At 42.5% G+C, this 24,913-nt stretch overlaps 2 protein-coding genes across 2 annotated transcripts in view; one reads left to right on the forward strand and one right to left on the reverse strand.

The window, feature by feature from the left end:
• Positions 1–2,559, reverse strand: part of ANKRD28 (ankyrin repeat domain 28) — a 206,487-nt gene extending 203,928 nt beyond the window's left edge. The window contains exon 1 of the mRNA XM_039242213.1: positions 2,544–2,559. The gene's annotated coding sequence lies outside the window, so the exon portion shown is untranslated. The remainder of the gene's footprint in view (positions 1–2,543) is intronic.
• LOC120238461 (translation initiation factor IF-2-like) overlaps positions 1–13,960 on the forward strand; it is a 21,474-nt gene extending 7,514 nt beyond the window's left edge. The window contains exons 3-4 of the mRNA XM_039242186.1: positions 2,269–2,721; positions 13,584–13,960. Of these exons, the coding sequence (XP_039098117.1) occupies positions 2,269–2,721; positions 13,584–13,628 (498 nt within the window). The 3' untranslated portion in view covers positions 13,629–13,960. The remainder of the gene's footprint in view (positions 1–2,268; positions 2,722–13,583) is intronic.
• The last annotated feature ends 10,953 nt before the right edge of the window (positions 13,961–24,913 follow it).

Below are 24,913 nucleotides of genomic sequence, written 5' to 3' on the forward strand. Positions count from 1 at the left end.
TTCATAATTGAAACTCATGTATGCAATGGTGCAATCAGATTTGATGTCCAACTGAAAACTCAATCCTGTTCTTACCCCCATATTAGGTGTAGCCATGGAAAAGGGAGAAAGCTGTCTTATCCAGATTACTGGACATGAAAACAAATTGGTTTATTTACTCACTGATTTTATATTTAAACCATCTAGAACCCAACTGATGCTTAAGCACACAAAGAAGAACTCCTATCCATTAATAGGTTCTACTTATAATAGTTGTAATTTGCAGAACGAGAAGAAAACAAAATACAAAGTATGGCAACAACAGAAAAAAGTAGGTTGAACTATTTCCTACCCCAAGTGTAAATGAGGACTGAGTTAAATGCTTGGTCAAGTATGTTCCAGCTTTAAAATTATGTATGTTTATCCACACTGTCTCCTCCTTTCCTCCAAATAAAATAATTCATCTAGATGAACAGCTTTTCATGTAGGTTAAAATTATAATTGTATTCCATTTCATTTTTACCATCATTTCTAATAGCGAATAAAACATCAACATACAAAATGACTTTTAAAAGCAGCTATTCCCTTTGAAACAGCAAAAGAAACTCATTTCTCAAAGTCTTCCAAAAGAGAAACCAGATGGGTCCTTCACTTCGTAGTTGACAGGTAAACCTCAATGTTCTTCCCCATCTGAGCCATGCCATTTCATTAATCTGTCCAAGTAGCCTTAAGTTTACAGGTGACATTTTATATATCACCACCACTGAATATTAACAGACACTATATAAAACTAGAGTAGCATCAAAATTGCTTTAATGTTCCAATTCCTAAATACACAAATGCAATGGTGCAATTGGACTTTATGTCAAACTGAATACATAATCTTGTTTCTGTTTAAACCTGATGGTGAATAAAATGGGATGGTCTCCTAAAAGTTCACCAAATTCCTAATGCACACTATGATCCAAATCGCAAAAAAACTTTTTCAAAAGGTAGGACTAGAAACAACAAAAATCTAATCATTACTTCAACTATAAGCTATGGCAGCACAAAGTGCCATTAGATTGGTAAAGATTAGAGAATTTAGATCTTGAATTTACACCTTTAAGAGTATAACATGACTTGATTATACAGGAATTAGCAGGAATTAGTTTATGTTTTACCCGTTATTCTTCAACAGTGCTATCCCATAGAACTGTCTGATGATATAAATGTTCTGTATCTGTGCTGTCCAATACCACAGTCAATAACCACATGTGGCTACCAAGCACTTGAAATGTGGTTACCAAGACTAAGAGTAATGAACTTTTTACTTTATTTAATTGTAACTAACTAAAATTTAAGTTGCCACATGTAGGCTAGTGGCTATCATACTGGACAATGTGGTTCTGTCAAGTGAAATACAATGTATAAACTTCCCTGAAAAGGAAGAGTTTTTCAAAGTATCATTCCTGAGAATGCTAACACAAGCTAAAATCTTCCTGATACCCAATGATACACAAGTTAAGCCAACGGTCTAAAGAGAAAATAAAATTCATTTATGAAATGAGAACTCATGGTACCAAGATTCAGAATTTAAGGCACAATATTCACTGAAACAATATTTAAAAAGACATCTCAAGTTTTTCCTCATTGTTTCTGCAAAAGGGGTACTCACTTTAAGAACAGTTCCCCAATATATGTAAGTTACTTTCCCTTCAAATCTGCCCAGTACCTTCTGTTCAAAAAGACAAATGGCAAATATAAATTCTCAGCACTATTGCGTCTACTGCCTCTCGGTAAATTTCATACGTTAATTTCCCTTTCCTTGAAGAGACACAAATGCTTGGAAGCCTCTGCACCGCCTGAAAGCCTTCTTACCCATCTTTCCACATTTTCAGGTATACAAATCGTCATGAAATCGTTGCCATTTCGTTCCTAGACACTTTTTTTTTTTTTTTCAGTCCAAAAGAGTCACTACTCTTTTAGGCACTTCAGGTATTCTTTGACCAGGTCTTCGTAAGTCAAGAAAAGTAACCAAAATGGTGCACAAAATGTCAAAAGAAAACAATTCTAGGGACTTGCAGGTTGAATTAACTAGTCCCAAAGCAGAATCAACCGACTTTAACCCGGAGAGAGCGTGCCTCAAACTACACGGCGAAGCAAACAGGCGAGCAAGGTCGTGACCTAAGGTCACGGCAGCCAGCACTGCTCCCGCCCGGCAGCGGAAAGCCACCTGTTAGGCCCGAGCCTCACCTGGCAGGAGAGAGGAGGCGCACACCCGGCAGTGCGACGGACGCAGACGCCTAGGCGGCCAGCGCGGGACCCGCCCCTCACGCGGCGGCAACCGGAGACGGCGGCGAGCCCCCCAGCCGCACGTGGGCTTCACCCAGCCGGTGCTTCGCTGACAGGCGGGTCGCCCGCGCTCCCCGGCCCGGCCTCCGCGCTGATCCCCCGGGCGGCACCCCGCCTCCCTCGCACCCACCCCGCCAAGCGGGCGCCCGGGCGGCCCACACAGCTGGCCCGCCGCCCTCCCTTCCTTCCTCTCCGGTCGGCGCGATCCCGCCCTGCCGCCCCTCACCTACCTGGTCACGGAGTTTGAGGAACGCCATGGCGGTCGCCTCCGCCGCCGCCCCGGCCCACCGCTTCCGCCCCCGTAGCTTCGGTCTCTGCCCGGGGCCAGCGGGTCCGCGGCCGGCTGTGCTGAGTCCGCGGGCAGGGGGCGGTGCCGCCTCCCGGGCCGCCCGCTGCCGCTACCGAGAGGTGAGGAGCCCGGTCGGTCCCGCCTCCTCCTGAGTACTCCCCCGCCCTCTTCTTTCCTTTCTTTCTCTTTCTCTCAGCTGCCTCCACACGCTGCCGCAGCCACAGCCGCCCGCCGCCGCCGCCTCCTCCTCCTCACGCCCCCTTCCCGAAATACCCTGGCAGCCCCCGCGGCCGCGCCGCTCCAGCCCGCGGCAGCGGCGGCATCCAAACTCCACTCCACAATATTACCACCACCGCCCGCCGCGATTGGCGGCCGCGCGGGGGAGAGGCCAGAGTAAGCCGAGCGCCCATTGGCCACGCCACCGCGCTCGTTCGTGCCCCCCCCACCTCCTGGAGAGGGAGGGGGCGGAGAGAAGGAAGCTGCGAGGGGTGGGCTGCGAGCTACTGCGCGCTGGGCGGGGGAGGCGGGAGGGGAGCGGCGCCAGGCCGGGGGAGGGGTGGCCAGGTACTCCTGGGCGCGCGCCCCGGGCGCGGTGGGCGGAGCCCGGGCTAGAGGTGGAGGGGGGGGGGCGTCTGGAAGTGGGGTAACGGCCCTGGGCTCGCACGTGGAGGTGGAGTGCGGACGCTCCCCAAAGCTAGAGGACGCTGAAGGAACTGGGTGAGGGGCCGGAAGGGGCGTGAAAGGTGGGCACCTGGGGGCCGCTGCCTTCCTGCGAGGGGAGAGAGGCGAACCGGACGCACACGTGGAGGGAGAGTGAGAATGCGCCCCTGAGCTTGAGGAGGATGAAGGAGCCACGGGAATGGGGAGAGGGGCATTCACCAGGAGACTGCTGCCCTGTCGGGGACTGTGGGCAAGGCCAGAAAGAGGGGGCTGCAGGGGAGCGTGAACTCCCCGGGTCTCGCGCATCGAAGGACGAGGAGTGCCCTTCCCCAGCACACGCCCCTCCGGACTCGGTTGGACTGGGCACGGCAGGGTGTGAGAGGTGACGCTGAGAGGCCGCCGCCCTCCCGGGGGCAGCACCCGAACCGGAGGGGTGGGGACGGGGAGGGGAGCGATGCTGCATTCGAGGCGGAACAGCGGCATCTTTGCAGCCAAACAGGTTGTGGACGCTGGCTGGAGTCGTTCTCTGCCCGTAGTCCCAATCCGAAGCGAAGCTGTGGTTCTCCAAAATCCTCCTGCCGGGCTCGCATTTTTTGTTTTTCCTTTCTTTCGCATCTGAAGGGTTTTGCCTCCCACTCGAGAGAAATCAATTAAAAAAATAATAAAAGGTGTGCTGGATTTCCAATAAATAGCATCCTTGGATGGCGAAGAAGAGAAATGATTCCCTCACCCTGCCACACACACCCCCACGCCACCCCACAGTTCTGAAACGGCTTTTCTTTCTAAGGCAGCAGCACACTGTTGCCATTCCAGGCTTGTGTGGGAGAAGGCTGTTGTGCGCCTGTGTCTGTCCGCCTGGGCGGCTCCAGCCCCTGGTTAATAAAAGGTACAGATGGTTAGAGCACAAATGTGTGACGTCAGGCTCGGTTTAAAAAAGTCCCCTTTTCCGACATCAATTGTGTCTCTTGGGACAGACTGTATTTAGAAGATCGATTTGAGTCTAGTGGCAGTCAGAAGAAAAGGGGACCTATGCCAGGACTGTCAGCTTATAATAATGCTGTGCTTAAAACAAAAAGCTGATCTTTTAGCCCCATAAAAAAATGAAGATATCAGAGTGCAGAGTGAAAAACACTGCTAATAGTATGATCCTTCCAATATTCTTTGACATATCAATGCCTTGATTCCATAGAAACAATTTCCTATCTAAAATTAACAATCCTCATAATAAATTATATTTTCTACTTGAAGTGGAAAGATTCTCATAACAGGTAACAGTCATGCTGAGGCTAAAAAGGAAGCTAAACTACTCTTTCTTTGTATTATTTTCAATATCTCACTCCCCTATACTTCAGCAACTTCAGCCGATATTATATGTCATCCAGCCTCTCCTGGTCAGTTTAGTGAGGGTGAATGAGTTAAGTTGTGAGAGCGTTTGAATTCTCCCAATCACAAGAGTACTCTGTGATTACAAGTCACCTTTGTAAATAATTACCCACAGGTTATATCCAACACAGTTCTATCTTAGTCAAGAGGTGCATGAAGGTTCATGTACTGTGGATGTCTCGCCTGGAATTAATACGTCCCCTTCTCCTCAACTTCACCCCCAATGATATCTTCTCCAGGTTAAAGTTCTAGAATTTAAAAGCACAACAGGAACTTGATTCAGAACAAAGCAAAGATTAACTTTTGGGAGAACACAAGTGCATTTGAGAGTATGAATTTAAGTTGTGGACAGAGAGCATTTAAAAGGTTTTACAGTCGAACTAATGAAACTTTTCAGGACTTGTCTGAAAATCCTAATTAAGAATAATTAATGAAAATATTTTATAATGTACCATCTTTGACAATCTTGCAAATGGTAAGCTCTGAGCTCCCCTGATAGAGAATGCCTGATATCTAGCTCAGTTCCCACCCTTCTTCATCCTGAACAACATGTAACTTGAGTCTTAATTTCATGATTTGTAAAAATTAATCTTAACATTACCTGGACTATTCATCTCACACAATTAAATAAGATAATGCTATGAAAGACTGTGGGAACTCTGCAGGACCTTTCAAATATAATGTGATTACAACTATATTCCCATAGCTGAAGAGAGGATAACAATCATTCTGGAAAGTGGGAATAAAAAAAATTGATATAATTGAGCAATAAAACAAAGATTCATGTTCAAATTCTGATAAACCTTTTCACAATCTTTATGATAAGGTTATTCCTCCCTATTATAAAACACTCATATATTAAAGGAATCTGTGGTATTAAAATTCCCATATCATCAAAGCTAATGAAGCCAGGAACTTGAATGGTCAATAATCTCTCCCACCCATTTCCCCAACCCACATACACACTTTTTCATTCTCTTTTACCACAGCCAGCAGCTCTACGCACATTTTAAGTGCTCAGCAGTCAAAAAGGAAACCTCAAATTTTAAGTCTCAAGGAATGACTAATCAGTTGGTCTAGAATCATGTGACCAGGCCTCAGTCAATCATTACCACCAAAGAAGCAAGGTCTTATAACTGAAAACAGCTTCCATTCAGAATTCATCTCTAAAATGGTAGAAGGAAAGATGTCCTACAGATGTGACCACCAGGGAAAATTGCTTTGAGCTAAGCAGCCACTGTAAATTTTATTTAGTGTGCTGCTATGTCTGGGGAACTTGTCAGCGCCTTAAATGCTTCACTTCATTAAGGTATTTCAATAATCTCAGTTATCTCTTTGTGTTGGGAGACTGGGGTCAAGAGATGTGGTGTGCCCATAGTTACCTAACTAATGTTAGGGTATGGATGCGTGAGAGCTTTGAAAGCCAGAAGAGTAGTTAATGTGATAGGAAATTTTGATAATTCTTACATTATATAAATAATTTTTATGAAGAGACTGGGATACATGTAAACTGCATATAAAAAGCTGCCAGAGCAGCCAAGATAAGTTCAGAGACCTGGAGGATAGAAATAGAAGACCCAATATACATCTAAAAGAGTTTCTGGAGGAGAGAAAATAGAATATGAAGGAGAGGCAATATCCAAAGAGATGATGTGTGAGAATTTTTCAGACCTGAAGAAAACCATGGGTTATCAAATCAAATCGAGCAGAATAAATTTTTGAAACTGTGACTTTTATGTAGTAGTGAAATTACAGAATACCAAATGCAATAGGAAAATATTAAAAGTTACCACTGAGAAAAGTCAAATTATCCTTAAAGGAATGACAGTCATTTTGGTAGGAAATAAGTCATCTTGAAGGAATGACCCATCAGCAGATGTAGAAGCAGTAATAGGTGACAGAAGATAATGGAAAATATCTTCAAAGTACTGAGAGTCCATAGTTGAAAAAACTAGAATTCTATACCTAGCTAAACTATCTTTCAAAAGGAAGAACAAGATAAACATATTTTCAAATTTAGTACTCACAGATGCTCATTGAAGGGCATACTAAAGAATTTGCTCCAAATAAAAAAAAAAAGCTGAACCCAAAAGGAATAGGAAGGAAGAAGGGAGGATAAACAAATAAATTAGCAAATATCTTGGCTAATCTAAATCAGTGATATTTTTTATGTGCCACTATTTTGGAATTTTAAAACCAGGTGAAATTAAAATATTAGCCCTTAAAAGTGTCGTATATGATAGCAAAAGGGAGTTCTGAATTAAATTTTTTTAATGTTCATTTATTTTTCGGAAACAGCAACAGAGAATGAGTAGGGGAAGGGCAGAGAGAGAGGGAGACACAGAAACTGAAGCAGGCTCCAGGCTCTGAGCTGTCAGCACAGAGCCCGACACGGGGTTCGAATCCATGAACCGTGAGATCATGACCCGAGCCAAAGTGTGACGCTCAACTGACTGATCCACCCAGGCGCCCCAAGGGAGTTCTGAATTAAAGACTTAATTTCTTTTACTCAGAAATGAAATATGCCTTAACTTAGACTTTGAAAAGTAATTATATTGGTTAAAATTCTTTGTTGCAAACAACAGTCTTCAAACTTCAAGCAAGAATTTCTTAAATTGACATTTACCACCTCCGGGGTCATTGGGTAAGCCTCCTTCCCACCCCCCACCCCCGAAAAAACAAAAATCTTGGGTTAAGGTTCTAGAAAAATTGCCGAACTGCAACAGAACTGGCATGATAAAGAAACTGCTGCTATTCCCATCGAACGCCAAATGCCACGAGCTCAACTTTCCTTCACCTGTTCCTGCTATCAACACCAATACCAATTCTGTGTGATAAGGACCTTGCAATGACTGCCACCTTTATAAGTTTGATGCTTTCATCTTTACCTGCACCAGGAAAATGGAATCTGTGTGCAGGGCTTGTATCCTCACAGTCCTCGCATTTCCACAGGTGCTTCTGGCTAGCATAGCCTATGTTATAGGCCTACATCCTGGTTGCAAGGGAAGCAGAAAATCAGAGTTCTGAATTTTATATTGGGAAGGTGAGATTTATAACCAGGGAATTATCCTAAATATAGAAAAGTTATTTAAAACATTACGGCAGACGCACCTGGATGGATCAGTCAGTTGAGCATCTAACTCTTGATTTCAGCTCAGGTCATGATGCCAGAGTAATGGGATCAAGGCCCGCATTGGCCTCCACACTGAGCATGGAGCCTGCTTAAGATTCTCTCTCTCTCTCTCTCTCTCTCTCTCTCTCTCTCTCCCTCTGCCCCTTTCTCCTGCTCATTCTCTCTCTCTCTCTCTCTCTCTCTCTCTCTCTCTCTCTAAATAACATATTAAAAATAAAAGATTATGGCAACTTTGACTATATCAGTCTGTTTCTGATATACATATTAAACACTGAAAGGTATTCACCAAAATTAGAGAAGTAGAATGTTTAACTTCCAAATCTATAGAGGAAAAAAATAACCTAGAGAAAACTTAGTTACTGGATTAGCAGGCAAAAAAGAAGAAAAATAAAACTAGAAGTATAAATAGGTAACAAGATTCTAGAGAGAAGCCCAAGTGTTATTAATCATAATAAGTATAAAATGTTTGTATTATTTAAAAAATGACACAAAAAGCACATTTAAACTGGGTTTTTTAAAAAAGAAACTCAGCCATGTGCTGTTTGCAACTATATGGTTAGAACATATTACCAAAACATTTAGAGAAAGGCAATTTAAAAAAAAAACTACCAAGAAAATACTAACCCAAAAACTGTTCATCTAATAAATTAATATCCAACATAAGAATTTAAAACAAAGACTGATAAAGAGGTGACATGTAGTAATTATAAAAATATTCAGCCAAGACAACCTACAGTGATGATAAAATGAAAATCAAGTAATGTACTATTAATGGAATAAGGACAAAAACAAATAATCTTCTCAGTAGAGCAGGAAGAGTTAGCAAAAGAGATTGAGTAGGATAAGAAAAACCAGAAACCAAGAATGTATTTCAAGAAAGAGAGAGTAGTCAACTGATTGATGCCTGTCCTTTGCTCCAGAGAGAGACATTATTTTTGTGATAGTGGACAGTAAGCATTCCTGCTTTGCTCCAAAGGAAGATACTATCTCTGTCTTCCAAGGCTATTCACTCTACAAATATCCTTGATAAGATAACCTGAATCAAAACAAATGTGAGAGACACATGGAGAACTATCTCTCAAAAGAGAGTTTAGCCTTATTAGAATGGACACTTCATTCATTTTAGACATGGAGGTTGTGAAAATGGTGAAGATAAGATTATTGGAAAAGATGCTGGTACCTATATTTTGCTTAATTTTATTTTTTTCCCCAGTATATCAGTGGGTGAGAATATCAGGTAAGAGTGAGGATTGGGCATTGAGAGTGGGATTTAAAAAAACTTTTATGTTAAAAAAATTTTTTATGTTTATTTATTTTTGAAAGAGAGAGAGCACATGCACACGTATGAACGAGCATGAGTGGAGGAAGGCCAGAGAGAAAGGGAGACACAGAATCAGAAGCAGGCTCCAGGCTCAGAGCTGTCAGCACAGAGCCCCACACAGGGCTCAAACTCAGAACCGGGAGATCATGACCTGAGCAGAAATGGGATGTTTAGCCAACTGAGCCACCCAGGCACGCCAAGAGTGTGGGATTTAAATAAAGTCTGGAAGAATGAGAGTGGGTTGACTAAGGAAATGAGGAATTACTGGGCACTGCTGAGGGTCCTCCTCTAATTTATAATCATAGGCTTAAACAGTCAGCACAAGCTGTGACTGTTTTAATCAGGTTTGTTCCACTGCTTGGGTGTAGGGACAAGATAGGTAGAGAGTTGGCGTTAACCAGAATTGGCATTTTTCCAGGCAAGTGATAAAGTGGCAATGGAATTGTGAATGTACACAACAGACTGATTGCAGTGATAGACCTGGGATTCTAGGCTAGATGAAGAAGAGAGTGAGGAGAGAAAGGACAGTTGAAACACTGTCACATCAGAGCTCCTGATGGGGTTGAAGAATTGTTGGAGTCAGGGTATTATAATAAGTGAACTGGAAGACAAGAGGCAGTAGTCAAACAATAGGATGTTTAAAAATCAAGACTTAGAATTACAGTACACAAGCATGAGAATGGATAGCTGAGGTAGGGTGGAGAAATATCTCACTGGACGTGAAGAGTTCAGTAACCTAAGTGGTCAGAGTGTTATATAGTTCATTTATGAGCTTATTGAAGTCACCAAGAAAAACTGGAGTCACCTGGAAAGAAAGTGAGCCAGATACTAAAATTTTCAATGAATGAAGGGAAGTAACTGGAAAGTTACAGCTGATTATGACAGGGAGGAGTAGCAACTACTATGGACTGAGAGCAGACTATTCTTTTTCAGTGTTTTTAAATTTATTTTTGAGAGAAAGTGTGAGTGGGGGAGGGGCAGCAAGAGAGGGGGACAGAGAATCCAAAGCGGGCTTTGCACTGAGAGCATTGAGCCTGATGCAAGGCTGGAACTTATGAACCAATCCGTGAGACCTTGACCTTAACTGACTGAGCCACCCAGTTGCCCCCTTTCATTTAATAGATATTTATCTATATAACCAAGTAAGCACTGTGGGAAAAACAAATTATCACTATCCTCAAGAATTGTATGAACTAACCTGAAGATAATATAGACACCCAGGGAAAGCTAAACAACAGCAAACATTGCAGTAAGGGCAGGCCAAAAAACACTGGTCTAAGCGTCAGAAGATCTGAATTCTAGTTCCAGTCATGCTAATAATTAGCTGTGAGCTTAGGTAAATCACTTGCCCTCACCAAGCTTCAGTTTCCAAATTTGGATATGGATTAGATGATTCCCAAGATACCTGAGGCCTAACATTTCATAGTTCTATAAATATAAAATAATGCTTATTTCACAGGGAAGTTAGGAAGAAAAAGCACTGTTATCCAGATGTTACAGAAAGAGGAAATTGAACCGTGAAGGACTATATAATTTGTCCAGCATAAGACTGTCAAATCAGGTTCATTGTTGTTTGTGTTAGATCTTACAGGGTGCAGAGTAGATCCCCTAATCTGTGTTTGTTTCTCTTCACTTAACACAAAGTTGTGTTTGTCTTTCCATTATCTCTATTTGTTACTGACTAGGTCATGATTGCATATGTCAAAGAAGAAAGAAAGTACTATCAGAAACCATAGCTGGAGCACCAATGTTTAACACAGCCCTAAAAGAACACATTTTCTACAGGAAGCAAAGAGGTGTGTTGCCCTCGAGGAAATGCATGCCCCTCTGGAGTAATTAGGCTGACATGCATTTCCCTGGTGGCAAGTGTAATGAAGGGGTCCAATAACTCTTGACATCAGCATAATGTTGGGGTGGAATTGGAAGTTAAGATTTAGAAGGATAGAACTGGAATAAAGGGGATATAAACAGTTTTTCTTCTATAACAGATTCTTCCTTTATAACTAAAATGTTACTTCATAATTTTTTATATATGCAAGCACATTCAGTCATACAGCTAACAAATATGCATTGAGATCCAACTCTATGGAGTTGAGCTGGAAATATCGTGGAGAGTAAGACAGCTACAGGCTCTGTCCTATATCCCTTTGCCAATGTATACTGAATGGAGTGGGGGATGGACATAAGTAGGAAGATAATTAAGATATCTTTCAGAGTATGATCAATACTCTGGAAAATATAACAACAACATATCCCTTACCATGTAGCGATACATCCCTTACCGTGTTCTGCATGTTCTCCATTTAGAATGTGAGTATCACAAGAGCTAGGACTTTGTTATGTTATTCATCACTGTGCCCTCTGTGCCTTGATTAGTGAATTTTAACTTTGGGATTCTTTCAGTAAGGTTGTCAGAAGAGGTGTCTCTAAGGAGGCACCATCGGAACGGAGACCTAAAAAAAAAGAACAGTTTGCAGTCATGCAAAGAGGGGCAGGGAAAGAACAATGTAAAGTTCCCAAGAAAGCCACAATTTCAGCATGTTTTGGAAACGAAGAAGGCCGTCATGGCTGGAGAGCTGTAAGGGTGGAAAAGTGTAACATAAGGTGAGGCTGAAGCAAGAGTCAGGGCTAGAATAATATTGGGCCTTGTAAGCCAAGGCTAGGAGGTTGGATTTTAATTTAATTGCTGTGGTAGGCCCTTGGAGTATTTTAGTGAGGGATATTGTATGACCTTTTATTTTTAAAAGTTTGCTCTGGCATCTGTGCAGGTAATAGACTGAGGAAAGTATGAGGGGAGCCAAGAGATGGGTTAGGTTGTGAGAGGTGATGGTGGTTTGGTGCAGGGCAAGAAGTGTTGAATAGTTGAATTTGAGATCCATTCTGAAGGAAGAACAATCACCAGGACAAGCTAATTACTTGGATGTGGTGTGTTAGAAAAAGAGAGGAATCAAGAAAGATTCCAGTGTTTTGGCTTGAATAACTTGGTGCTGGCGGTGCCACTAACTGATAGGGAAACTGGAGGAGGAGCAGAGTTTTTCCAGGGAAAATCAAGAATTCCATTTTGACCATGTGAAGCTTATTAGACTTCCAAATGAGTATGTAGATTAAATGGTTGATATGTGAGTATGGCAAGATGTCAGAGCTGAAGATATCCTTTTGTGAGTCATTGGCATTTTGATACTATGTAAAGCCATGTAGCTGAGTGAGATCACCAAGGGAGAGCATATAGACATGACAGCCAAGGACTAGGCCTTGAACATCTGTCATAGAATTCCCAATTTTGGCCTTTGGATAATATGATATTTTATGTATAACTGCATTACCTACCAGATCAATCAGTTTTAAAACCCCATTTTGGGGGCATTTGGGTGGCTCAGTCAGTTATGTGCCCACCTCTTGGTTTTAGCTCTGGTCATGATTTCATGGTTCATGAGTTCAAGCCCCACACCAGGCTCTGTGCTGACAGTGTGGAGTCTGCTTGGGATTCGCTCTCTCTCTCTCTCTCTCTCTCTCTCTTTTAAAATAAATAAGATTTTTAAAACTCCATTTTGCCTTTCTCTTTCTCTCAGCAAGTAGTAGGAGGCCATCTTGGAGGGAAGCCATCTTGGTGAGAGCCTTTAATCACACAGCAACCCCTGGGACTTGCCAGTATGTCATCAGATGCACAGAAGGCGGCTCTGGTCCCCACAATACCTCTCTCCCATATTGCAGTGTTTCCTGAGTTCCCCAGGCCACAATGATCCCTCCTTTCCTCTATTTTCCTTTAAACCTCTCATTTCCTCAGAATTGTACCTCTGCAGTCAGTCCTGCTAGTGTTGTAGCTATTATGCAGAGCAGATACTCTATCTGTGTTTGCACCCCTCCACTTATATAAAATTGTATTTGTCTTTCCATTATCTCTATTTAGTTCTAGCTAGGTCACGATTGCTTATCATCCCCAGTTTCAACTGTACATTGTAACTTTTTTGAAGGCAGGATATTCTCATATATCTTTCTATCCCTTACTGTGTTCTGCATTTCCCCATTTAGAAAGTAAGTACTACAGGAGCTAAGACTTTGTCTGTTGTTTTCACCACTTTGAACTCTTTGAGCTTGGAACAATGTTCTTGAAAAAAAAATAGATGAATATGATAGCTATTGATAGATTTATGTTCCAGATAGGTGATCAGGTACCATGCCTCAAAGCAAGACTTTCTCCCTTTTCCCTGATAGATGTTATCTCTCCTTTGGGTCCCCTTGAGCTTTACCATTCCCCACACTTTACCATTCCCCACACAGTGCAGCATGAAAAGGTGTTTCACTTCTCACCACCTTTATGGACTCTTTCCAGATTCTGCTGGTGCTGAAGGAGATAAGAATAGGACATGAGTTTTTGGTTTATATCATGCATATGCAGTGGGAAGTTCTGTGGTGGATTGCCTGAAAGATAGCCATTAACAATTGCTTTCATCTCTGTATATGCATGTTGTTCTTCTTCCTAACAGGAGATAGGATCTATTTTCCTTCCCTGTGACTCTGGAAGGCCATGAGACTTGTTTTGCCTTGTGGAATGCAGAAGTAATGGTCATACGAATCCAGGCCTACTTCTTAAGAGGACTTGCAGTTTCATGTTTTACTGTCATGCTTAAGAAGATTGGAATTCTGGATAATTTGAGACCACATCGAAAGAGAGAAGCCCAGGCAGTGTCCAGCCATCCCAGCCATAAAGCTGGGGCATGAAATGTGTGAATAAAATCTTGTGGGTTCTCCAGCTCCAGCCAGGCTGTCCCAGTGAACTGAACAGAGCAGAGAAACCATCCCTGAGGAGCCCCACCCAAACTGCACAATCAGAAGAAATAATAAACGGTGTTGTTTTAAGTCACTACTTGTGGGGGGTATTTGTTATATAGCAATAGATAACTAAAATAGGATCTGTTCCAGGATCCATTTCATAACAAAACTTCTAGAAGCGCATTGCATTTACAAGCAGAACTTCTGGGGACTCCTAGGAGGCTCAGTCAGTTAAGCATCCGACTTCAGCTCAGGTAATGATCTCATGGTTCGTGAGTTAGAGCCCCATGTCAGGCTCTGTGCTGACAGCTCAGAGCCCAGAGACTGCCTCAGATTCTGTGTGTCCCTCTCTTTCTCTGCCCCTCCCCCACTCACGCTCTGTCTCTCTCTCTCTCTCTCTCCTTCAAAAATAAATAAACATTAAAATTTAAAAAAATTAAAGCACAGAGTTTCTGCAATTTCTAGCAAAATCACAAGTGCAATTATCCTTTGTCTCAGCAGTTTCCCTTCTAGGAATCGATTCCAGAAATACTCTGGCAAAAATACAAATAGAAGTACTGGCGTTCATTGCAGCATCATGTGTAGTAGCAGCAAACTTCAAACAGTTCAATTGTTTATCAGTAGAGGACTGGTTGAAAACGCAATGTAGCATCCACGTGGTGGAGTAATATGCAGCTATAAAAAAGAAACGAGGTATTCTTCTGTAAATTGTGGTGGAGTGATCACCAGGATAAAATGTTGAGTGAAAAAAGTAAGGTAGAGAAAAAGTGTGTATGGTATGCTACATTTTTACTATTTTTTTAATGAAAGGATAAAGTGTAAAACTTTCAAAAGAAATTATTACTTATAGAGGGACAGAATGAATAGGGTAAATGGTACAACAGGAATTTAGTCTGCAAACTCCAGACTGTGGGAAACTTTATAGAACAACCAATCCAGTTTCTTCAGCAAATAATTAAAAAAGAAAACAAAAACAAAAAAACACAAAAGTGGGGTCCATGGGTGGCTCAGTTGATTAAGCATTTGATTCTTGATTTCAAGTCAGGTCATGATCTCATGGTTTGTGAGTTTGAGCCCTGTGTTGGACTCTACACTGGCAGCACAAAGCCTACTTGGGATTCTGTCTCCCTCTCTCTCTGCCCCTCCCCTGCTTGCTCTCTATCTCTCTCTCAAAATAAAATAAAAGTAATAATTAAAAAAAAATTAAAAACCCAAAAGGGAAAGATTGAGAACCCAATGATTAAGAAGAGGGACTTGGAGCACTTGGGTGTCTCAGCCGGTTGGGCTACCAACTTTGGCTCAGGTCATGATCTCATGGTTCATGGAGTCAAGCCTTACATCCATCAGGTTCTGTGCTGACAGCTCAGAGCCTGGAGCCTGCTTCTGATTCTGTGTGTCTCTCTCTACCCCCCCCCCCCACTCACTTGCATTCTCTCTCTCTCTCTCTCTCTCAGAAATAAACATTTAAAAAAATTTTAAGGAGGGATTTAAGTGCATAACAATCAATGGCAATTTATAAACCTATTTGTATTCTGAATACAAGAATACAGCTTGAATACAAGTTGTTTGAATAAACAAACCAAAAACGTTTATGAGACAATGGGAAAATTTAAACACTGGTTGAAATATTTGATGATGTTAAGGATTTATTATTCAGGTGTGATAATGACAGTGTGGTTATATTCTTAAAACAGTCTTCAGATATTAGTGATACACACTGAAACTTTTTATGTATGAGCTGATATACTCTGGGGGTTGCTTCATGAGAAATACATATATTACTGAAGTGAGTGAAATTATAGATTAAACAAGATTGGCCAAGAGTTGATCATTATTGAAGCTAGATGATTGGTTCATGAAAGTTCATCATATTGTCCTCTTTACCTTCATATTTGAAATTTTTCAAAATAAAAAGTTAAAAAAAAGAAGGCCTTTGTGACTCAGTGTTTTTGCTTTTTTGTTTTCATTTTTTTAACATTTATTCATTTTTGAGAGACAGAGATAGAGCATGAGTGGAGGGAGGGGCAGAGAGAGGTAGACACAGAATCTAAAACAGACTCCAGTCTCTGAGCTGTCAGACAGAGCCCGACACAGTGCTTAAGCCCACAAACCACGAGATCATGACCTGAGCCAAAGTCAGAGGCTTAACTGACTGAGCTACCCAAGCACTCCTGAGACCCAGTGTTTTAAGGGCACCGAATCCATTTTCTTCATAATAACATACCTTACGCCCGTCTCTCCAAGTAACAGCATCTGTATCAAATGGGAGTTGTGTCTGTAAAACCATGATAGGTATTTAGAACTGTGTGTGATTGACACCATGTGTGATATTAAGGTTATAATGAGTTCTCAGGAGGTCCAAGTGTTTGTTGTTTTGGTTTTGTTTTTTAACAATTTCTGGTGTCATTGTTTTCAGAGATAACAATGGGAAGGGATCTCTGATATCTGGGAGGTTTTAGCTAACATGTAAATAGCCCCCTTCCTGTTTTCCAAACATGTATCATTCATTCACTCAATCATTCACTACTCTTTGGCCAAGAGAGTTCTATGAGAGGTCCTGGTGTTAGGGAGACGGTGCTGCCAGCCAAAAGAAGTCTCCAGTCCTACTTCACATCACTACCAACTTCACTATCGACTATCAACACACATGCCCAGGTGCTTACAACAACAGGGAACAATAGAGGGCTGTACGAAAGGTCTATGAAAGACAGAGGCCCAGTTGCTTTGCCTCTAGCAGGAGATTGGTGGAGAAATCGTGGAAGAGGAGGTGTTAGAGCATGCTAACATGCTGGTTCAGGGGAAGGAGTAACAACAGAATTGGGTTTGACTTATTTTGGAGGGTAAATATAACCTGATGCTTTTCACTTCCTCAAATTCTTTCACTTTTAAATACCCAAAGCCTTTCATCTCCTTCCTCCACTGAAATGAAAGGTATATACCGGTGGTTCTCAAACTGTGGTTCCTGGGCCAGCAGCGCCTCCATCTCCTGGGAACTTCTAGCAATGCAAGTGCTCAAGCCCCACCTCAGGCCTGCTGAATCTGAAACTCTGGAGCTGGACCAGTAGTTTAACAACCCCTCCAGGTGATGCTGATGCTCTCTCAAGTATGAGAACCACTGGTTTAGAGAAAACCAGTAATGGTGCCATAAGTGCAGTTTAGAGAAGGAAAAGGAGCCTGCTCTTTTCTCCAAGTTAAAAAAAATTATGATCATAGGAGAAACTTTGAAAGAATCTAAGATAGAAAAATAGTTCAGCTTTGCTGAGGGCTCGGCAGAGCTGTGGTTGGGGGAGACCAGTGTTCCACAAAAAACCCACAAATGCCAGGCTGGGCAGGTGCTGTCTACCACCCAGCAGTAAGTGAAGACTAGAGAGATCTAAGGCTTGGGCGGCCAGGCCCTCCATCTCCTCTGAGATACCAGTCCGTGGCCAGAGATACACCAATAGTTAAATATAGAGATTATCCTCTGAAAGAGAGGTATATGGGTATATGGGTAATAAAACTGGTCGAATTTTTGTAAAAGGTGTTAATTTCTCTTCACTTTTTTATATGGCTGCTAGAAATTTTAAAATAACCCATGTAGTTCACATTTATGGCATGCATTATATTTCTATTGGTCAGCACTGTTCTATCATGTGTATATAAAACGGAGGATAGATAGGAGACAAAATGTGACCATTTCTTCTCCAGCTCTGAGCATGAGAGTGGGTGTCCAGAACCACAAACCATCGTTTCTTATTTAGGTCTTATTTGTGTTCATACCATGAAGATGCCTCAGTGATACAAGCCATACAAATTATGCAGAAAACATCTTTTATATCCTTGCTCACAAAGCAGTTTTTCAATCTAGAAAATAGACCTTCCTATCAAGAATCCAGCATGCATTCATTGCTTAAAAGCTAGAACATATAACAATATATACCAACAATAGCCACTCCCACTTTCCCCATCTTGACTGCCTCAGACATAGTTAATTAACCAGGACATTTTTTTCCTACTGACCCCAGACACAGTATCAATGTCCTTATCACCAGAATGCTATGGGTAGCTACTGAGAACTACTGCCATGGTCTGCAAAACTAGGTCTGCCTGACTCCAAGGTCAAGTTCCTTCATTATACCATTCAAGTTCCCATTAATAACAGGTGCACATTCATAGTTTCATTCCTAAATGAAGTCAATAAACTTTCTGATTTATGTATCAGTTTATTATGAATTTGGCTGGCACAAGTCCATCCCTGAGATATCAAATACATTTTCATCTGCTGCCAAACTTGGATATCTGACCTTACAAAGAGGTGGCCTCTAGATTAGGAATGGCCTGTACAGAGCAGATGTCCTCACTCTCCTCTCCCTTAACTGTGACAGACACTGTTAATAAATTGCAATACTTTTTTCTGTTGAGCCTAGACATCATCTCAAAGTCCTTTCTAACACAATGATCCAGGAAGGTACTGTCACTCGACCCGTAAGATTCTCTTGATTGCTAGCCTGGATGGATAATGACTTCACAAAACAAATTTCCTTTGTGTACAGCTGGCTTTCCTCAGGTAAAAACTTGACTTCACTCCCTTTACTTTTTCCCAGAAGAGTAGATTCTAAGACCAAAACAATTCCTTGTGGTGCACAAGGGGGCCCTGGGGAAGAACAATGGCATTTTAGAAAGTCAGTACTCGACATCCATTTTAGGAAGGGAGAATTCATATAACACGCTTTTTTCCTTGTCCAGAGGCAGGCTCCCAAGGTTTGTAGACAGTCTCTTCAAGTTCTACTAGTATAACTGGTTTAGAACTCACCAGGACGTTTTTGTATGGGATTTACAATAATAGTAATAATACTTCCTATATCATGATTATTCGGGTTGCAAATAATACATATATTTCTATAAAGAGAATGTTGGCATTGCAGCTATTCAAGAAACATAGGTACGCAGCCAGAAGGCAAATTTTTCATCAGTGAGTGGTGTGGCAAAAAAGGGGATGTCTCAGAGGAAGTGACATGGACAAAATGTTCATATTAAAGGAACTCTAAAGGTATTTCACTGTAAGCGTAAAGGAGAAAATGTTGGAAGCTAATCTAAACTTAAAATGGATATGACAATTTGCCGAGGCCGAGAAAAGATGCTCTGAAGGTAAGCACCGTAGCACCGTTCAAACTATTGGATAAAATTTTTCAAAGGAGTAGAACATTTAATCAATGTTTCCACTGTTTTAAGTAACATGGCATCAAATAAATGTATCTTTTACTATTTTCAAAATATCCCTATATGTTTGGAAATTAAGAGTTTTTAATATTTTGGAAAACATTTTATGGAACAGCTGTAATTTTTTCTGTTAATTATTAAGATTGCTTTGCATAGCTTCAGTTTGTGCAGCCATTTTTATGCTCCTGCAGTATCATGCAAGTGAGGACTGCCTGTGTATGGGTAAAACAAGAAGAATGTTGAAATGATAGGATTATACTAGTGCTTTGGCAGTGTAAGTCCTTTAAAGTATAATTGGAGTTTGAAAAAAAAAAGGCGCAATAATATTGTAGACACATCTGCCAATGCAAACCAATAATTCACATAGATATTTCAAAGGTGTGTGATACATTTGAGGCAGAGATTATCTTGGGTATTCATTTGCCGGGGGTGGGGGAAGAATACAAGAAGAAAAGGAAGAAGAGCAGGTGTGAATCACTCTATAATGACTCATCCTCTGAAAACATGGCAGCCGCTGTCAAACTATCTTAACATTTGCTTCCTTAAAGAATAAGTCTGTGCCAATTAGAAGGCCACTGGCTGCAGGTACATCAGGAATTCAGCTCCTCTTCCTGGGCATTTCTCTTGGCTCTCCTTTTACTTGCATATTGGCTCTATTTCAGGCGGGCAGCAAATGGTGACAGCTGTACAAGGCATCACATCCAAATGCCACGTCATCCAGAGGCAGCAGATAGGGCTGTCTCTCCCACAGGCTACTTCTCAGGAGTAAAGAAAAGCCCTCCAGCCTGTTGGCCAACACTGGACCCCTGGCCACTGTATCAGTCAGGATTCAGGATGGAAGACTAAAGCCACTCGATGCATCCTGGATCTAACAGGCTTAACATAGAATTTAGGGCATACACAACTCCTGAGAGAGCCAGGCGAGCAGAGTTTAGAAACTCTATCCTTAAAGATCAGACGAGTTGACCCTGAACAACCTTAGCCTCAAACACCTAAGTGTGTAATTTCTCAAATTTGTGCCAGGAAGCTGCCGAGACTCTCTCATCTGCCCACCTACGCAGCTACAACCATCTCTAGAGAAATAACACCATCTTCTTTGCAAATCCCAACCGAGTTCCTCTTGTGAGCAATGACCTGGAACAGGGCAGAGATGGTAATTCTGGACAGCACGGGTCCTCTACTTAGAGGGGAATGCTGGTACCATGCTGGCAAGCAGACAGTCCAGCACACCCATCCCTAAAGTAGCTCTAGCAGGAGGAATGGGTCACAGGGATTGGCTGAAGCCCATTAGGACTTCCCTTTGACTCTGGGGGTAGGGTGAAGTCACTCTCAACCATGTCACTTGGGGGAAGATTGAAACCTAGCCACCCCCTCCCAAATCAGTGGGATTTCCTTGACTAGCAAGGAAAATGAGGAAAAACCGTTGGTTAGACAACCAGCAGTGCCTGCTCCATGCGGAGTCACCATAATCATAATTTTCTTTGCAAATAAACATATTCGTTACAAAGTAGCCCGCTATATATTTTAAGGAAATATGCTATATAACATTCACCATGCATACCTATTATTACCCACAAGGTACAATCTCCTGCTGGCAGTTCAAATTCCAGGCTAAATTGTAAAATTATAGTCAGCTGATTGATAATGTATAGTGTTACTGCATTCAGTAAAAGGTAAAGCTCTTTTTAGAAAAATTCCCCCATTAGCTCTTCTTCTTCAAATAACTGGCCAGATATATTTGTCTGCTACTCCTTTATATGCCTTACCAGTACCCCTGAGCATATCCTTGATTTAATGAACTTATTTGCAGGGTTCAAATTTACAAGATCGGCCATCCCCCCTTCCTGCTGCCTGTCTTTCTAATCCCCATTTGGCTGTCGCTTTACATCCCAGTTAATGCCATTCCAGTCTCCTCAGAGACTGTGGGACCAGTTTTCCCCTGGGAAAAGGAAGCTGATGGCTGTGAATCCATTTGGGGGCTGAGGAAAGCATGCAAATGTCAAGGATGCTAATTTCTGATCTTCTCACCAGGGTTGTTTACAGTAAATCCTGTTTATAAGAAAGCTCCGAAGATGAGCCTTGGGGGTGGGGGGGAAGCAAAGGGATGTATCAGGAAAGTTATATATGTGCAGGTGCCAGGGAGGGGCTTCTGTTCTAGAAGGGCCCCACAGCTCAGCGCTTCCTCCCACATGCCTCCTCAAATATGCAAGCTGCATATGTATTTATAACTCTGCAGTAAAAAGTGAACTTTATTAGCAGAGATAACTGTCATAATTCAAGCAATGGCGCTCTGCAGAGCAACCAGAGACTACAAGCACCAGGATTATATATGTTCAGTCAAATCATGTGCAAATGCTGGGGAATTATTAAATGGGCATAAACCAGGAAGGAGGAAGGCCTAGAACTGACTGTCCCTATAGGGGACTCTGAGTGTCCTGAGAATCTGTCGGAAAGCTTCTAGGGAGCTGTTGTATCCTGGAGGTTAGTGACTTTATCACGCATTTTTGCATCTACCCATTCTAGTGGTAGACCTCAATAAATGCTTGTGGACTGAATGAGTGAATGAAATGTTGACCCTGGCAATGTGCAAGAGCCCCTGAATTGTTCTCTGTGTGTGTACATCTCCTCCCCTTCCTAGTCAAACATTTATTCTAAATCAGTGGAGCCACAGCTGTGCAATTGAAGAGCTGCATTCGCAATCACTATTAGCCAAGTGAGGCTCTGAGCCAGTGGTCCTCAGCCTTGGCTGCACACTAGAACCGCTTGGCGGGTGGGTGTGAAAAGCCCCGCTCAAGCCTAACCTCAGATCAGATAAAATCAGAATCTCTAGAGCTGAGGCCCAGGCATCAGAAGCCTAAGATCGAGGTCAGCATGGAAACAACTCTGGCTCAGGAATTAGAATCTATCCCTCCGCACACAAAAAAGTGCCAGTGCCACTTTCACGGAGGCCCAAAGTGCAGATAGAAAAGAAATAATTCCGATGCAACTTAGGAATTTGTTTTTGTACTCCTCTGGAATTTGAGGAGGGGCGGGTGTGTCACATGTCTTCGGAATACGTAACACTTCAGACAAACTGATGCCACGCTGTGAAATGAGATGGGAAGCTAGTGGATGTCCCCGCCCAGCCCTGGCTAGTGACCCCTCTCCAGCCTTCACCTAAGGTCTAGGGCTCTCCACATGCTGCGCAGGGACCCCAGAGTCCTCTCTGGTGACCTCATCTGGTTTTTGGGAAAGGCTGCTGGGGGGTGGCGGGTAGGTAACTGCTGTTTGGGTTTGTAGACTCGATGGGGGAGGGGCGGCTGAGCTGGCACTGGGGGTAGGGGAGCTGTGACTCAGGGGAAATTCTAAGTCGCTGCAAGCTGCAGAAGTGTGTGTGTCCGTGGGAGGTGAGAAAGGCAAACAGAGGGCTGAAAACCGTGCCAGGAACCTGCCTAGGGGATAATCAAAACTTGACTATAAATAACTGATGAAACGAGGAACGCGTTAGTGATTTTGTAAAGCAGCATAAAGACAAAATGAGTGCTTCCCTTGAGCAAATCCTCATGCTGTTTAAGAAGTCCAAGTGAAACTGCAGGACACCTGTCTGGTGGTGTGCCTCTGCATAAACCGGTTTTTTTCCCCCAGATAACTGAAAGTCCGCCTCACAGAAGCCCCCAAAACCAAAACATTTTAATTGTGTAAGGGAAATCTTTCTAAAATGGATTATATTCTCCCCAGAGACGGTGAACAGAGTGTATAGTCATATGTTGGCTTTTGGTGGTCCGGGAAGTAGAGCCCAGATTTCCTTCTGAACCACTCTTCCCAGACACCCTCAGTTCAGCCTCAGTCCAGCCGCAGGGGAAGAGCATGAGACCCAGGCTGAAGGCCATCGGGGTGTCTTGTTTCTCCTGGCTACAGTCAGGGGCTCTAGTGCATGGGCTTTGTGACAACTATTCCCTTTGCTTTGAGCCCTTTCTGGCTCTCATGCACTCAGATATGTTTTGAATAGATACAATTACTGCAAGTCTGGCCCCCACACAAGCAGAGAATACAGAAATGAATTTATTATTATTGCTTTTAGTACCCTTCAAATTCACTTTATACTTTGAATATTTTCAAAAGATTTGTAAAACTGTGGCTATTCCACCACCTGAAAATACACTACGGAAAAAGAGCTCAAAGTAATCTAAAACAATCCACACCTAGTTTCCATCTCATTTCTTGAAATATTTTGTGCACAATCCTATCCCACCCTGGTACCCTAGCCATGGCAATATTGACATACTTAGAGTGACACAATTAAAGTAAAAAAAGAAAAATCATACCATTTATCCCGCAAGCAGCTTTCATGAGACTCACATCATTATAGACCTTTAAGAAAAAAACAAAACAAAACTGTATTGTGGAAAATTTTATACAAAACCCTGTGTACGTGACTCAGTTGTGAAACTCCCCCAGGCCTAATGGTTTAGACTCGTGGGTGACATTAAGCTCACTAATGGATCAAGTTCCTGTACTTGGTTGTTGCTGAGCTAGTGAAGGGAGGTGGGATGCTGTCAGAAGCCACCACATTAAGATGTGACAAGGAGAGAGGAAACAGCCAAATCGCTCCCAGCTGTAGAGATGTTAAGTGTGGGGAAGACAGCCCTGTAAGCCTCACTAGGCCCTGTTCTGAGGGCCTGTTATCCCCCAGAATGACAACTGAGGTTCACACTTGGTGTTATTAAGAAGAGTCTACAATTATGACCACATGGCTTTTTTCCAAGGCAGGGAAGTGTGCACTACACTTGAGAAAGCTTTACATCAAAGCCACTTGAAGTGGCAACTTTGAATTACCTGGGAAAATCCTTTATGCAGATTCCTCAATTCCAATTAATAGGATGGAAATTTTTAAAGACAGAAGAGAGCAGGTTTTCATTTCCAGTTGTGTTACTAACCAGCTCTATGGTCCGGGCGGATCAGTTTCCTTATCTTTACACTGCCTACTATGTTAGCCACTTGCTATATATGGCTATTTACGTTTAAATTAAAAGTAAATAAGATTAACAATTTAGTTCCCCAGACACATTTCAAGTACCTGACAGCTCATATGCGGTGTGGCTCTCATATCTGAGAGTGCAGATATAGAACATGTCCGTTAGCAACGAGAGCTCTACTGGTCTCCCCTGATCTAGATCCTAAGGAGAAAACAGGTTTCATCTCTTATGCCACGGCCTGTTGATTGACAATAGTAATGGAAAACATCTCTGACTTTTCTGCTCAGGCTGTGAGTCATCTCGGAGACCTGCTCCCCATTCTATAGGAGCACGCCCTATGGAGCCATTTTGAACGCTGTCCCTTCCTTTTAGATTAGGGCTGATGGGGTCAGGGTGGTCACCTGACCCAAGCACAGTCAGTCAGAGCTTCTCCCTCGGGAAACCGATGCTGAGATTCAGATACAGTCACTGTAGGAGGCTGTAATTGGACTAAGAAAACATGAGTGCTAAGAGTGGCCACATGACCTCAAGCAGATCGAAGATGCAGAGAAAGCCTTCCTGCAGAGAAAAAAAGTGAAAAAAGTGGGCAGAAACATGCAGAGGTAAGGGACAGAGGCCTGATGGCTTTCTGGTTCCTGGTTCCTGAGGCCTCGCTGCATTCTTGTGCTGGACTTCTTCAGGATACCCTTGAATATTTGTATGAATTTCCTCCTTATTTGCTCAAGGTGGCTCAAGTTGGTTTCTATTACTTGTAACTAAAGAGCCTTATCTAAAGCAGTAGCCATGTCTGGGAATGGAGAACTCAGAAGTTCTATTCAGATTCAGCAGAAGAATGTAGTGATGAATTGATGATGTCTGCCGCAGGCACCAGTTGGGAAGTTGAGGCATCT

The sequence above is a fragment of the Hyaena hyaena genome, unplaced genomic scaffold (genome assembly GCF_003009895.1).
Source record: "Hyaena hyaena isolate Hyena2069 unplaced genomic scaffold, ASM300989v1 scaffold_210, whole genome shotgun sequence".
Classification (NCBI taxonomy): domain Eukaryota; kingdom Metazoa; phylum Chordata; class Mammalia; order Carnivora; family Hyaenidae; genus Hyaena; species Hyaena hyaena.